The 17,118-nt window shown below is 41.7% G+C and overlaps 1 protein-coding gene across 16 annotated transcripts in view; it reads left to right on the forward strand.

Moving 5' to 3' along the window:
• Positions 1-17,118, forward strand: part of Mical3 (microtubule associated monooxygenase, calponin and LIM domain containing 3) — a 210,628-nt gene that overhangs the window by 147,575 nt on the left and 45,935 nt on the right. For all 16 annotated transcript variants that reach the window (XM_076853912.1, XM_076853916.1, XM_076853914.1 and 13 more), the window contains one exon: positions 9,403-9,598. In XM_076853912.1, coding sequence (XP_076710027.1) covers positions 9,403-9,598 — 196 coding nt within the window. The remainder of the gene's footprint in view (positions 1-9,402; positions 9,599-17,118) is intronic.

A 17,118-nucleotide genomic window follows, 5' to 3' on the forward strand; every position in this document is an offset into this window, starting at 1 on the left:
TTTGCAAGGCACATCTGTGAGCTAATGAGTTAAAACAGTTCAAACCTCATTGCATCACAGTTACTTTGAGATCTCACCTCAGCTCCATGAAAGTGGGCAGCCAGGCAGGAAAAGTAAAATCTTAACTACAGTGCAGCATTCCATGGGATTTAAGAAAAAACAAAACCAAAAACCAGTGCTTTAGAAGTATACATACCCCTTAAAAGAAATTCTTGTTTGCCTTGACCAGATACAGTAATGTTTTCCAAAAGGACACCTTAAGGAAATACTGTAATAATAACAAAAAAAAATAATAATCTAACAATAAAAAAGAAATGAATTTAAACTGTGCATGGTGGTGCACACCTGTAATCCCAGCAGCTCAGGAGGCTGAGGCAGGAGAATTGCAAGTTCAAAGCCAGCCTCAGTAAAATTGAGGTGCTAAGCAACTCAGTGAGACCCTGTCTCTAAATAAAATACAAAATAGGGCTGGAGATGTGGCTTAGTGGTTGAGTGTCCCTTGGTTTAATTCCCAATTCAAAAAAAAAAATAGAACTTAAAAGCAGAAGTCTCATGAGATCATGCAGGTTGAGAGCCAAGCACTGCAGACTGCTTGGCCCTCCATCTGCAGCCCAGAGTGGGGGAGGAGGTGTGCCTTCAACATTCTTGAAAAGTAGCATTCCAGACTACAATGTCCCCATTCCCATCTGGGTGGTTTTTCCTGGTACAGTACTGATTTACTCCCTAATGGATTTTCTCCTCCATTTAACTGAGAATTTCACAGCTTCTCTGGTAATTAAATATTTCCAAAGCAACTTAGCTTCCCTTGAGTCAATGAGACCTACTTTTCTCAGTGATCCCCACATAAAAAATTACTCCAAATGAAAAATGTTTCATGTGTAGGGGTGAAACAGAGAGCTCCTGAATTTCTTCGTACTGAGAATAAAAACTATACCTTTTCCCAGCCAAGTTCCACTGACCTGTTCTCTGGTTATGCATAGCCTAGCTAAACATACACACCTGACTTTTGTTTCTATATATTGTAAGAATTTCTACTGGGATCAGCTGAGAAGCAATCTAGCTGTTTCTCTTCTGTTTGATCCAATTGCATAAAATTCATTTTTTCCTTTTTCCCTCAACTGCCTATTTTCTACACAGGCAGTCAGCCAAATCCAGCCACCCAGGATCCAGACAGGTTCCTTGAGCTGGCTGCCAATAACAGGAGCAGTTAAAAATAACATCTTGGGGGGCTGGAGCTATAGCTCAATGGCAGAGCACTTGCCTAGCACATGTGAGGTACTAGGTTCAATCCTTAGCATCACATAAAAATAAACAAATAAAATAATGTCCATCTACAACTACAAATAAAATTCTGTCCATCTACAACTACAAAAAATAAATAACATCCTGGGGTAGGGGTGCATTTCAGTGATAGAGTACTTGCCTAGCATACCTGAGGCCCTGGGTTCCTTTACCAGCAATAATTTTTTAAAAAGTAATAATTCCATCCTCCCATGGTTGAGTGGAAGGAATACTAACTTAGGGTTTAGTTTTCTTGGCTCTGCCTCATTTGAGCCTTTCAACCTGTTACTTAACATCACTCAGAACCCTCAATATTATGTAGTTGGAATATCTCTAATCCAAAATCCAATATCTAAAATGATCTGATATCTGAAACTTTTTGAGCACCTTTGTGTATAAAATTATAAAAAATATTGCATTAAATTATCTTCAAGTTATGAACAGAAGATATATATATATAAAGCATAAGTGAACTTTGTTTATACTTGTGTCTGTCTCATCCCCAAGATATGGCATTATAAATATGCAAATTTTCCGAAATAAAAAAAAAAATCCTAAATCCAAAATACTCTGGTCCCAAAAATCTGTATAAGGGATACTCAACCTGTAATAGTAATAATAGTAATTTATAGGAAAGTTGTGGAAAATTTATAGGAAAATTAAGTGTCCATTATAGGTAGCATACCTATCATGGTGCTTGACACAGGTAGTTGCTCAATAAAGGGTGCTTACTTCTTTGCCCCCTTCACAAGAAAAACTTAGTCACATGATCTTGAAAATAGTCTGTGAACAGAGACTCCCTACCAATATGAAGCCACAGAAGTCTATTGGAGGAAATATGTGCAAAAGCCACCTTGCCATGGCAGTATCTTGAAAACTTCTGTTCCACATGCAGCTTTAGTACTTGGAAAGTGTTTGGTGCCCTCTTAGAATGAAAATTATATATATATATGAGCCCAATCTAGCAGAGTCTTCTGAGGCAAATAGCCTGGAGCAAAAGAGAAATGCCGAATTGGTCATGCCAGCTATCCTATAAGAAACAAAAAGAAAAAGGTTCCCAGGGCCTTTTCTTTCTTTCTTTTTTGTGGTGGTACTGGGGATTGACCCCAGGATGCTTTTCCACTGCGTACACTCCTAGCCCTTTGTATTTTTTATTTTTAGACAAGGTCTCACTAAGCTATAGAGCCTGACCTTGAGGTTTTAATCCTCCTCATCCAGCCTCCCAAATAAATGGGAGTCTTCTTTAAACTTTTTTAAAAGAAGGAATAGGCATGTGCCACTGCACTTGTCTTTGCAGGGCCTTTTAACTATTCCCAGCAAATCTTTCCCTGCTGGGTTGGGTTCTAAGCTGGGAGTGATTACCTCTTGCTAAAATCATACTAAAGCCCTCCTCCCACAGATACCAGGTAATACTGTCCAGCTTGACTCAAAGTGATGAAGTTCCTAAGGCATAATGACCTGTTCCATTATTTTAGGTTTGTATGTCAAGATGGCCCCCAAGTTGAATAGTGTTTACCCTGCACACTTTTCAGACAGCTAAGCATGGAAATATGGGAACTTTAGCCCAAAGCACAATAGGGGAGTGAATTGATTTCCAAGTTGATTTTTTCACTATATTGTGACCAACCCAGTCAAATCTTACCACATTCCAAAAGGAAATAGAGTCCAGGAACCAGGTTTGATCCTTAGTAGGAAAATGTCTCTGGACCACATAGTGATCCTGTCCTAGCCTGGCCACACTTCAAATGGTTTCATCCATCAGTCTCAATATATGAGGAAACACAGGAGAATGTAGAAATGGTATCATTTCCAATTCAGAGAGAAAGCAAAATTGAGGCCTAGACCCCACCCTTGTATCCTTGCGTTGCTTAGCGCTCAGGGTGAGGAAAGCAACCCTAATTGCTCAGGCAATTTTGTGAATGTTTCTGAGGGGAGTGAATCAGGCAATATAAAAGTCTTGTCTGTTTGTCACTTGTGTACCTGAACACCTGGGTACACTGCCTGTCTGGAAAGAGGAATTCAGTTTGTTGAATCAATAGTAGGATGAGTGGATCCCTGCAGCCATCCTGCTGAGAGTGGATACAGTGAAAATCAATCTAAGACCTTTCCTAAGGCCTTATCAGATTCAGATTTCATTCAAGCTTTCCCAAGCTAAAAAATTGATCTCGTTGAGATAGAGAGTAAAATAGTCACTAGAAGATAGGAAGGAGAGGGGAGATGAGAGAGAAGTCAGGTAATAGGTACCACAGTACAGTCAGACAGTAAGAATTAGCTTAGGATTCTACAGCACCTTATGGCCATTGTAATCTACAACAATGTATTATATAATATTCTAAATAATTGGAAGAGTCCAAGGTTCCCAGTACACAGAAATAATGAATGTTTGAAGAGATGGAAATGCTAATGAATAATTTCATTGTTTACATATATTGAATTATCATACTGTAGTCCATAGATATGTACAGCTATTATGTTTTGATTAAAGATTTTTAATTTTTTTAATATTTATTTTTTAGTTTTAGGTAGACACAATACCTTTATTTTATTTTTATGTGGTGCTAAGGATTGAATCCAGTGCCTCACGCATGCCAGGTGAGCACGCTACTACTTGAGCCACAACCCCATCCCCAAGATTTTTAATTTTTTTTAAAAGAAGGAATAGGCCAAAAATGAATTGAGGGTAGAGGAAGATAAAGCCCTAAGTTTCCTATCTCACATGTCATTCCCACAGTTGCCTGAAGCCCTAAAGTATGCTTAGCAGCTGATCCCTCCCTGGCATTTAGGCTAGATGGAGGAGAAAAGCTGCCTGCTGAGGCCCTGGGCAGCTACCAGTGCTCAAGTATCGTGGGTGTCCCTCCATTCTCTCCAGGAATCAGACACAACTAAAGGCTCCTGGCAGCTCTTACGCATCAGCTGAGAGGAGGTTGTCCTGTTAGGAAAAATATTTCTTTCAGAATGATGTATGGAGCTCACAAAGGCAGTAACTATTCCAAAACAGAACCTCAGGTCAGGCCCAGAACCTTTTTCCTATTTAGGATGAGGCCCAGATCCTAGGAGCTATTTCCTTTTGGTATGTGTGAGGCTGTAATTGGCCTCCCCATGACCTGAGATCTGCCTGCCCTAACTTAGTGACAACCAGCCTTGGAAATTGTTCCAAAACTTTCATCCCACTTTTAGCTGGAAAGTCCCTAAGAAGTTGCTGTTGCACTGAGAGGCATATGAAGTGGACCGGCTGGGTGGATCTTGGCCAGTCCTCACCTGACCTGGCTGGTTATGCTTTGACTTTCTGCACCAGCTTCTGTCATGTATTTTTTCAGAGATAGAGTCTTTCTGGGTTGCTCAGGCTGCTCCTAAACTCTTGGGCTCAAGTTATCCTTCTGCCTCAGCCTCTTGAGAGCTGGGTCTACAGGTATGTACCACTGTGCCCCAAATACCAGTGATTTTTTTTTTTAACCTATTCTCTTGCAGTCATTTCTCCTAGGCCCTTCCATTAATTGATGACAGAGGGGGACCTGTGAGGAGTGTTGTGTTTGTCACACTGTTATAGCCACCTCTCAGGCATCCCCCACTAGCATGTCTTTTGCTCTCTCAGTCTGTCCTCACCACGTGGCTAATGTGGCAACCTCTGGCCCAGGACAGAGAATCAAGAATGCTGATCTCATTGATTTATTTATTTTTTTACATCTCCCATGGTGCTTTGAGGTTATGGCTGGGAATATTAAGCATATTTGGCAGTTGGTGAGATTTGAGTGCTTGCCAAGTATCCTCTAAGTTCCACCTTCCCCTTGGAAAAACAACCCAGCCCTCAGGGGACACCCTGCCAAAGCATTCCCTTGTTGCTGAAAACCTGGGGTGAGCTTGAGCTCTGCGTGGATATCACCAGGGATGTGCCTGGTAGGACAGGCACAGAAGAAGTGGCTCTACTTCCCACCTTAATTTTTACAAAAACTCCAGTGAATCACTTCTTAAAGTTTCTGTGGCCCAAAACATCCTTTCATTAGGCCCTGATGTGTGAATAATCTGAAGAGTTCTGAGTGCTTCTGGTTTCTTTTTTGTTGGCTGTAGCCAAGCCCAGAATTAGATCAACATTTCCCTTCTGAGCCTCAGACTCTGGGTTTGGACTGCCAAGTTCTGACTTGATGATCCATCTGTCTGCAGAGCTTGCAGACACTCCAAAGAAATAACACCAGGAGAAGGGCAGAATGTCTGTAGTTCCAGGTGCTAGATTCTCCGTGCCAAGGCACTTCATGAAGTTCTGCTTTCATCTTATCAAAAATCATGGGGAGGGGCAGATGACAGTGGAGCCTCCCAAAGGGGGACACAGACTAGGACTCTTTATGGAAATGTACCTTCTTTTTCTTTCTGTATCATAGTGAAGGGAGACCATGGTAGTTCAATTATTGCTTTCCTCCTCAGATTTGACTCTGGGTTCCTTTACTCATGAGCTGTGTGACCTGTCTCTGAATCATAATGCCTACTTTTCACAGATTTTTTAAAAATCTGCCTAACGACATATTCCTCTAGAACACCTTCCTTCAAAACCCAGGATGGGAGGAAGTGCTAAATTGCCCTTCTGTGTACTCCCATAGTATACATGCATCAGTCATAACACTTGATACTTTATGCTGAAATCCTGCCTACAGGACTCTCCCAGGAATAACCTATGGCTCGTTAGGAACAGTGTTTTCATCTGCTGTGTTTCCCAAGGTCCTAGTAGAATTTCTGGCAAATAGTATGCATCACCCACTGAAAATAGACTTCCCTTCTTGAATATCTTTCTTGATAAGTGTTACTTGTTTGTTTTTTCCTGAAGTGATGGTTCTCATTCTGGTTTTCTTTTTCCATAAAAAAAAAAAAAAAAAATACTGACGAGTGGAGATATAGCTCAGTTGGTAGAGTGCTTGCCCAGCATACACAAGACCCTGGGTTCAATCCCCAGCACCACCGGAAAAAAATACAAAACTTGATTTTATTCCTTATTTGTGGAGTTCTGGGAAAGCTTAAACTTGAGTGCTTATTTCACATTTATTTCCTTTTCTATTTAGGAGCAGTTGTAAAAAATATATGATTGAGGGGCTAAGGTTGTAGCTCAGTGGGAGAGTGCTTGCCTTGCATGTGTGAGGTACTGGGTTCAATTCTAAGCACCGCATATAAATAAATAAAAATAAAGGTCCATCAACAACTAAAAAATATTTTTTTAAAATATGATTGGAAGGAGAGGATCAAATGGTAGTAAAGTCAGGGAATTCTCAGCTTTCTTATCTTTATTATGTAAAGACTGTGGTTTTTGATGAAAATAAGACTGATGTGGGAATGATGGACCTATGCAGTTAGAGTCTGGTCCCTCCCAAGGCCTGGGCAAGCAGGTTTAGAGCATGTTGAGGCACAGCCATTTGCTTGCCTCCTGCCTCTATTTTGCCATTGCCTGCAGCCCACATACTTCCTAATCTTCTAGATGCCCTCGTACAGCATTATAGTTTATGCTTTGGGGACCTGAGCTCAGTATTGAAAAACAGATGAGAGATTTTAAAATAATATTCCCAAAGACATGAGAACCAGACAAGTAGGCATGTGAACAGGACACAGGTGAACCCAGGGATTGTGTTCAGACCTCACTGATACACAGTTACCTAAATTTTGCTTTTCAGTGAAGATTTCTAGTAAATTTGAAAGAAGCTGTTTGGTGAAAGATGTGCTAAGACTTTATCCTGTGCCTTTCTAGATTGGTGAAAATATGCTTTCTAATGCATTTGCAAAAGGAATCTAAAACACTGTACACAAAACAAGTGTCAGTTCTCCAGAACAGTTTTAGTACAACCTGTCATAACACAAAAATTACTAACCCAATTTTCCTTTAGTCAGACTTCATATGACAAATTACCTGTCACTCAAAATAGAGTTGGTTGGACACTGCATGCCAAAACCCAGCATTATTTCTTTTTTTGTGGTGCTGGGGATTGAACTCAGGGCTTTGTGCATGCGAGGCAAGCATTCTAACAGCTGAGCAAATCCCCAGCCTTGCAGCATTATCTCTTAGTACTTAGAATGTCACAGAAATTAGGGACCTACCCTGGCCAGACCACAAGGCTATTCAGGACCCACTCACCCCTATATTCCTGCATGTTCTCCTCCACATCATGTCTACCCCTCCTTAAAGGTCTAGTAAATCCTAAATGCAAATGCATATTACTATGCCATATCTGGTGATACCTTCTCCCATCTTTTCTTTGTCATGTGACTCTCTATAGTCCAGAACAGATGAATTCCACATACCTGTGTAAAAATGCACACAAATTGGTGGTAAAAATGTTACCAGACATCAGATGTATTGCTTATCTCAGATTTGCTGAATATTGCCTGTGTGCTAGGCTTAAATAATAGAGGAAGGTAACTGATATGCCTGTGGCACAGAATTACAAATATACATCCCAAACATGTATATATGGTTGTAAGTTCATTCACTATTCATAATAACCCTGGAAGGTAGGCATTCCCCTCATTTGTAAAACAGGACATTAGCTCTGAATAGTTAAATAATTTTTCTAAGATCTGTCAGTCGCTGATGGAAACAGAGGTCTAACCTGGATTTGTACCTACATATGTACCTGTGTGCTATATCACTTTGCAATGAACACACCTCAGAATAAATGGTGAGCTTTCTCTGACCAAAACTGGGACAATAAGGAACATGAAAAAGGAGTAATAAGCCAGGCATAGTGGTGCACGCCTGTAAATCCAGCAGCTCAGGAGGCTAAGGTAGGAAGATCACAAGTTCAAAGCCAGCCTCAGCAATTTAGCAAAGCCCTAAGCAACTTAGCAAGGCACTGTTTCAAAATAAAAAATAAAAAGGGCTTAAGCCAGGTACAGTGGTACACACCTATAATCCAGCAGCTCAGGAGGCTGAGGCAGGAGGATTGAAAGTTCAAAGCCAGCCCCATCAACTGAGTAAGGCCCTAAGCAACTTAGCAAAACCCTGTCTCAAAATTAAAAAAGGCTGGGGTGGCTCAGTAGTTAAGCATCCCTGGGTTCAATCCCTGCCCCCCCCCCCAAGGAATAATAATTACAATAAGGAAACATGTTCTAGATTAAGGGAGACTAAAGAGACATAGAAGTCAATTCAATATTTTAGTTCAAAAAAATCCATGAGTCCATAGTGGTACTCAAACATATACTAAAGAATGACAGTGGAGGGGCTGGGGTTGTAGCTCAGCAGTAGAGCGCTTGTCTCGCACATGTGAGGCACTGGGTTCGATCCTCAGCACCACAAAAATAAAGTAAAGCTATTGTGTCCATCTTAAAAAAAAAAAAAGACTGACAATGCAGTAAGAATGACAGAATTATGAAAATAACCTTTTTTTTGACCCCAGTACACTGATTCAGGAAAAGATCAACAGACTTTCAGACAACTAGATGGAAGAATGCTAGGGCAGGTACTCCTATAGTTTCTGAATATCACCCCATACATGAGTGATATTTAGAGAGGAAACTGTGCCTTTGTGTTGGAGAGATGATGAATACCACTTTACCCATATGGTAAAGCTGAATAACCACAGCAGAGAAGCACAACATCATCCATGTGGTATTCTTACTCTCTACATTGTTTACCACGAATGGCCATGGGAGACAGACAAATTCACAGCATGAGAAGGTCTGCGAAACAGCTAGCCCGGGTGCCTTGAAGTCAGCTAAACAGTGCATGAACCTTGACTGGATCCCAGATCATCCCTGTGGGGGCCTGAGGCTGTTAGAAGGAAAGCTGCTTTAGAGCCAAGTAGCTCCTGGCAGTGAAAACAGCTACCCAAAGGTCTAGCCCACATCTCCTTTAGCCCACCCAGTCACTGTCACCAGTTACCTGGTCTCTTTTTTCAACCTGGCCAGAGGTTTGGGGTGATACAGAGCAGATGTGGATATACAGTCTGCTTCTTCCATATAGGGCAGTTCTTCCACTTTTATGTCAGCATCCTTACCAGCCTTGGCTTTCAACCCACCCTATGTTCTGACGTCATATGAGGACTGTCCATCCTTTCATGGAAATGCGTGGTGGCTGCCTTGTATACCTAGATGTTGAGTTCAGTGCCCGTATTGTGTCATCAAGACTTTGCCTCTTTGCTTGCCTTGCAGGTTCGAGTGTAAATGGCCTGGAGGAGCCTAGCATTGCCAAGAGGCTGAGGGGCACTCCTGAGAGAATCGAACTGGAGAACTACCACCGGTCTGTGAAACGAGCAGAGGAGCTGGAAGAGGTACCTGAGGAAACACAAGCCGAGCACAACCTGAGCAGCATACTAGACAAGGGCACCGAAGAGGACGTGGCCAGCAGGTCAGCCTGCGCCTGTGGCTTGCCCAGCTACCCCAGGGCAGTGGTCTCACCACAACCTCCAAAGGAATATTCATTCCACTTTGCTGGGGAGGGCAGCATAGGTCTAAATCAGACTCTCTGGGTTGGAATCTTGAATCTTCTTCTTTCCAGCTGTGGAAACCTAGGCAATAGCCCGTATATGCTTTAGTTTCTTCATCTGTAAAATGAAGATAATATTAGTGCCTTCCTCACAGAATTGGTAGAAGGATTAAAGGAGAAGATTGGTATAAAGTGTTTAAAACAATACTTGGCACATGTAAGTGCTTGTGGGTTATTTTGCATGATGCTGATCATGTGCATTTGATCACCCTCATGGGACCTATGAGATAGACAAAAGCATATTTTGTCACCTTATAGGTAAGACTAAAGCTGAGATCCCAAATTAGGTTTTCTGGGTTCAGGCCTAGGATTCTTCCTGTTTTCCCTGCTTCCCTGTGTTCCATTTAGGTTCTTATTTCTAAATCAACATCAGCAGTTACTATTATTATTAATATAGTACCTTATAGGCCTTTGCACGGTATAGGTGTCTATAACTAGGTAGGGCAGGGCCCGTAAGGATCACATTCGTAAGATTTACTTCATATTCCATGTCTTTAGCACTTTGTTAATCATTGAAAAGGTAATAGACAAGAGATAAGTCATATTTTGTTGTCCTCAAATGGTTGTTTAAAGGTAGGAAGTTTCATGGAAATAGCACTAGGGTTGAATTAGTCCTGAATTCACTGCATAGCCTTAAGGAAGCCACCTCACTTCTCTAGTGTTCTTTTGTCTTCTGTGGGTAAAGAGAAGGGCAGAAACCTTGCATGCCAGAGACCACATGCAAGCGTCTTATGCTTAGCCCATCCCTGTGTTTAATTCTGTTTGATCCCTTTGGGTGCGACATACACTCCAACCCCCAGAGAAGTCCCTGCATCTGTTGCCTCTTTCAGGTGTCACTGGAGAAGGATGGGTACTGAAAGAGAACAGAAGATAAAAAAGAAGGGGCAAAATTATCATAGGCCAGACTATCCTGCAGGGCTTCTGGATCAGAGCCCTAGCTGCAGCCCCGGATGGGTGGAGGCTTCTGGTTGACCTTTGAAAATATTTGAATCAGATACTGGCATTTTTTATCTAGCTGTGATGAAGGGATGTGTGGAGTTAAAGAAAGCAGTGCGTTTTTTTTTTTTTTTTTTTTTTTTCAAGGCCTCTGAATATTTCTCAGAAAGTGTTCATTGGGCAGAGCTGTGTTCAGCTATATCTCACTCCCCAGGCATACTACAGACAAACTGGGTGAACCACTACTTAGGCTGACTCTGCAAACAGCCTTTTTGTGCATTTCAGGGGCAGCCTTTCTCTTGGTACCTGCAGTTCTGAAGCTGTCAATAATTGCACATCATTGTCACATAGTTCTGCCTCTTATCCAGAGACATACCCTACCCTCCAATGCTCACAGAAGGGAGATCCACACAATGCCTGTGTTGCCAACATCACAGTGAGGAGGGGAGATCCCATACATCCAAGTACATGATGAACCCTTAAGCAGACCTTGGGTCAGACATAAAATCAGCCAGCAACAAATGCCCCCATTAGTTTAAACTCAAATTGAAAAAAAAAAAGCAAAGGCTGGGGAAGTGGAGAAGTGATTCAGCAGTAGAGTACTTGCCTAGCATCTGCAAGGCTCTAGATTCAATCTCCAGCACTACAAAAATAAAAAGGAAAAAAAAATTTAAATAGCCTTTTAGAAAAAGGAAAAAAATTTAAAATAGTAATAAATCAGCTTCAGATGCCGCACATAATGAAGAAAGTTGTCTCAGTGAGAGGCCCAGAGAAAGTAGCTATAGATTTTGTCTTCTCTAGGGAAAAGCAGTAAGATGCAGGAAATGGGCCATGTGTTGTTTCCATCTTCTATAACACCAAACACAGAAGAGGTGAGCTTTCAGCCCTTAGCCTTTCTTGATGACATGTTAGATTCGATGATGAGAAATGACTTAGTTTTAAGGTATTATCCAGTCCAACCCAGGAACACATTTTTCACAGGTTCAGAGAACTCAACTCAGGCATCTGCTGTGGGAAACAGCATGGTTTCATATTTCAGAACATGGTTGAAAACATCAGAGATAAACAGATCTAGACTTGAAGCCCGGCTCTACCAATTACTGGTTGTGGGCAAGTTATTTAGCCTTTCTATGCCTCATTTTTCTCATCAGCAAAGGACATTGCCTCATAGGTTTATTTTGAAGATTAAATCAAATAAAACCAACAGAATGCCTGGCACCCATTGGCTGCTACATCCAATGTCAGCATTTACTTTACTGTCTATTTTTTACCTTGTAGGTCCATTCACAATGCAGGTGTCCCTCTCTAGTTGGGGCAGGGCCAGGGACTCTTGAATTGGTTTTCTTAAAAAGAGGAGTTAAATGCCAGAAATTGGGTTTGGCTCGCTCACCCTGCCCTAGGGCATTGTTGACTTTCCATACATCATAACCACCCAGGGCGCTTGCTAAAGCACAGGTTGCTGGACTGAGTGCTGATTCCATGGATCTAGGGTAAAATCAAAGAATTTTCATTTTAAAATAGTTATCAAGGGGTGCTGTCATCAGGTAACCACCCTGTGAATTGCTGCTCTGAGATTTCCAAATTGCCATTATGATAAACATCTGGGGCATTTGATAAAAAAGTAATGTCAAGGCCCTCTCATTCTAGTGTAGGTTGCGAATGTCTGGTTTTCACAGGCATCCTAGGTGAGACTTTTTTTTTTTTTTTAAGGTGAGTCTTAAAATCAGACTTCAAGTGGTAAACGTCCTAAACCTTATCACAGACTCTGAACCCAGGTCTAAGTAGCTACCTGACCCTTCTTTGCAGGCAAGGTGGGAGCCTATCTTCTGGAGAACAGTCTAGAAGTGGCATATGTATTTTTCTATATAGCAAGACCAGGTGACAAAAGAGGAAGGAGATCCAGCTCTATAATTTTCATTACCCTGACCCAAAGAATTTGCCACAGACAAGGAAGACAGCTGATGCAGTACCCATCTGCTGGCAACTTTAGTGTGTTCAGATCTGTGGTTCTAAAGTACTAATCAGTACTAGAACAGACAGATGTGCTCTGGGATGGGACAACCAAGGTCACAGAAGACTTCTCCAAAGTCATCAGCAGTCCAGTCCAAATTGGCCAGCCCTCCATCAGAATAAGACCACAAAGAAAAAAGGTACTCCCTCAAGGTTGACAGGTTGACCATGAATACATGGGAATTCTTGCCCCCCTCCCCCCCCCTCTCTCTATATATATGCACATACATATTCTTTTCCAGCACAGATAGTAGCATGAGCTACTGCTGAGCAGGATGCTAGGTAGAGCACACATAAGATTTCCACCATGTGAAGATCACTGGGCAATGTACATCTTCTCTAGACATCTGCTTCTGATGCTTTACTGTGTTCTCACAGTTGTCAGGGTGAGTGGGAGCTAGGAGTGTGATTGAGCCAGAGAGTGTATTGCAGTTCTCTCATTAGGAGAAGCTCAACTTAAAGAGTAAAAATTGTGATACCTGTTTCTCTCTGAAAACCACCCTGTAGCTTCAGGTGATGCCCCATGCAGAATTCTGCCTCATGCACAATGGAGCCTGCCTTAGTTCCCATCCTTGCCTTTTCAAGGAAAATGCAGGCCACCAGAGAACAGGATCATGATCCATTTCCTGGGGTTGCCACCCTGACAGCTGCTATTACCAAAGCATTCTTGGGTTCTTGAAGAACCACCAAAGAGTGCACAATGTGGTGTGTGGTGTGGAGGCTGCTGGGAATCCTGAATCCTCTTCACACCAACCTCCTTAGGCTGCAGTTTCTCATTTTTTAAAAATGGGGAAAATGGGCTAGGGCTGGGGTTCTGCAGTAGCCTACTTGCCTGGCATGTGTGAGGCACTGGGTTTGATTCTCAGGTGATGCCCCATGCAGAATTCACATATAAATAAATAAAGTCTATCAACAACATATATATATATATATATGGAAAATATAACCATATGTGATGGTGCATGCCTGTCATTCCAGTGACTTGAGAGGCTGAGGAAGGATCTTATTAAGTTCAAGGCCAGCCTGGGCAGCTTAGCAAGACTCTGTCTCAAAATAGAAAATAAAAAAGAATGGCAATGTAGCTCAGTGGTAGAGCACCCCTGGGTTCAATCCTTAGTACCAAAAAGAAAAACTGGGAAAAAATACAAGATGTGTATCCCTCATCTGAAACATTGGATTTCATATTTCCAGGTTTTTCTATTTTGGAGTATTGGCATAGACTTTACCAGTTGTGCATCTCTAATCTAAAACTCTGAAATCTAAAACTCTAAAAGCCAAAACTTTTTGAACATCATGAAAAGTGCTCGAGTTTTAGCTTTTGAATTTTTGAGTTAGGGGACATTCAACCTTTCTAATAGTAGCTGTGCCCTAGAGTAGCTGAATAGCTAAGTGAGCAAATACAAAGGAAGTGCCTTTTAAAAAAAAAGAAAGAAAATTTACAATGATTTAAAAAAAAAAAAAAAAATCTTGGGACTGGGGTTGTGGCTCAGCACTAGAGCACTTGCCTAGTGTGTGTAGCAAAAAAACAAAATAAAAAATTTAGCAAAGAAATGCCACATGCTGCATGGCTATCCTCGGGGCTCAGTCGACCTTCAGTATTACTGTCCTTCACCATTATTATTGTCCTTGGATCTTTCCTTCCTGACCACAGCAAAACCTTTGCTTAGCTCAGTTAAGTTGAGCAGACCTTGTCTTTTACAATCTAGTCCATGTGTTCATCAGTTTTGTTTCCTCCAGCCAGTCCCCTCAATTTCTCAAAGAGAAACTACCTGAGGGAAAACTTAGGGAAGGTACTTCAAGATGCGTAGTTGGATATATATTATCTCAGGGAGAATTTTTTCTGAATATTCTTTTAACTGAAAGGATCAGCTCCTTTTGACCAGGCTTTGCCAAGGGGGATCCCAAGATATCTGTGATAGTTCTGAAATTAGGGAAAGCCTGCCTTGACCTTCCTGCTTGTGGTCCCTGGGCATTCCGCCCATCTTGACTCTGCTAAGCCCTGTGATAAGTACTCCAGCAAACAAAGCAGCCCTGTCCCTGCTGTGAGAGAGAGTGCGGTCCTGGTGGAGAGACAGACCCTAAGCAACCCACAGGACACCATATTGTTACAGGACAAAAAATGGATACCTGCTGTGAAGGAAAGATTATCCTTTTTTTTTTTTTTGGAACTAGGGGTCAAACCCAGGGCTTTGCACGAATGCAAGGCAGACACTTTGCCACTGAGCTTCATCCCAGCCCGGGAAAGCTTATCTTGATAACTAGATTTTCCAAGCCACATTTCTCCCAGGAAGCTGTATCTTTAGAATAGCTTTTTTTTTTTTTTTAATCCTTTTTTCCTAGAAGAAGGGAGATGTTAGTTGTATGTATTGCTTCCCCCCTATAAGAATCCTTTCCACTGCAAAATTTTCTAGGCTATAGTCCAAGGGATCTATTTCTCCTTCCTTTCCTCCAGTTTCAACAACCCAGGTCCAGAGAGATTCAGGAGTTGGGGTCAGCCAGAGAATGTAAAATAAGCCTTGAGATGCTGTAGTTACACTGCGAATCTTTCATGAGGTTAGGGGCCTGATCAGCCCCAGAGACTACCTTGAGTAGTAGTCTATGAAAATAATGGCATGGAAGGGAGCAGTTGGCAGCACCTTTCAGATTTTCTCTGTCCTTTACATGGAGAGGGAGTCTGGTTAGCCTCCCTGAGATGTCCAGGGACAAGTAGCATTTTGCCTCTTGGAAGTGGGCTAAGCATGTAACTTATGAAGAAAGGCAAGGATTGAATATTTTGCTTTCTTTCATACTCCATGCCTCATTTACTGCACTCCCGCGATCATTGAGCTGTCGTAAAACCAGCCAGAGTGGCACTAATAGCTATAAGTGGGGCCTCATTGTCATCATCACAAGGGATTTATTCAATGCCTGCATTGTGCACAGTGCAGCCATCCTCATGACACTGCTTAGGGCGAGGACAAGGCTGTACTAAGGCCCCCCTCTCCCAGGAAGCTGTAACACCGTTCCTTCCAGTCCACTAACTACTAAGGCAGCCTTAAACAAGTCCCTGGTTGCACTCAGCCTTGAGGAAGGGACAGCATGGCCTTCCCTCTGCCCACCAAAGATTTAAGATGAGCGTAGAAGCCTCCTTATCCTTATTTTATCTTTGAAAGATGTGTAATGATATGTTAATAAGAAAATAAACTAACAAAAACACAGAGGTGTGGGGCAAACAATATATTTAGTCAACTTTTTGTTGCTAAGACCAACAGTGAGACAAGAACAACTGACAAGAACAACTCAGAAGAGGAAATTTTTATTTTGGCTTCAGAGGATTTGGACTATGGTTGACTAGCTCCAAGGCAAAAACATCATGATGGAAGAGAATGGTAGCCAGGAAGTAGTCTAGAGAAGAAGAGGAAGGGAACAGGGACAGACTCCCTGAGGTCACACCTCATTTAACCTATTTGAGACAGGATCTTACTAATTTACCAAGGCTTGCTGTGGACTTGGTACCCTTCTGTCCTAGCTTCCCAGGTACCATTGATTACAGGCATGGGCCAAGTTTTTGTGTACTTTAACCTGCTACCTTCCAGCCCTCAGTCACACCACACTCTCAATCTACCTTACTTTATCATGATGTGTTTGCATCTTATCTGTCTTTGAGAATAAGGAGCTTTTTTTGGATCACTTTTATGTTTCTGCACGTTTAGCAAGTACATTAGAAGTAAAAGACAATAAATTTTAGTTGGATGAACAAATGAGTAAAGTGAGACTCACTGGAAGGACACAGCTTTTTATTTCTATATCCACTGGCTTAGCTTTAGTGGGTGCTCAAAAATGTTTATTGAATTAATGAATGATTGAAAAATTGTATAGCTAAATAAACAAATAGATGAATAGCTAGAGCCCCAAAGTATAATGCAGGCATGATGAAAGTCAATGATCCATCAGAACGTGCCTGAGGGGAGGTATTTCAAGACATCCTGACAAATTAGAAAATCATGGCTCAGAGAGCATAAGTAATAAACTGAAGGTCACAGTAGCAAAGCCAATGTGGCATTGTGAGAAGTTAGGAGGCAGATAAGAGGGAATGAGGCCAAGACCACCCTCACTTCTGTTACCAGTCACAAATTCTGATGTGATGTGATGACCCTCAGGTTCAATAATTTGCCAGAAGGATTTACAGAACTCCCTGAAAGCAATTATACTCACAGTTGTGGTTTATTACAAGGAAAAGATGCAGTTTTAAAAACTAGCCAGGGGAAAATATACATATGGTAGACTGCAGAAAACTATGAAATTCAGGGCTTTTGTTGTTCTACCTCATAGAATCAGGAGAGCGTTGCTTCTTGGTATTGATGTATGTCAGTACCCATCGAAGAATTCACCACCCAAGCCTGGCTGTTAGGAATTTTTATTGGACTCCATTACATAGGCAATGACTGGTTGATAGT

Source organism: Callospermophilus lateralis, chromosome 4, assembly GCF_048772815.1.
Source record: "Callospermophilus lateralis isolate mCalLat2 chromosome 4, mCalLat2.hap1, whole genome shotgun sequence".
NCBI lineage: Eukaryota > Metazoa > Chordata > Mammalia > Rodentia > Sciuridae > Callospermophilus > Callospermophilus lateralis.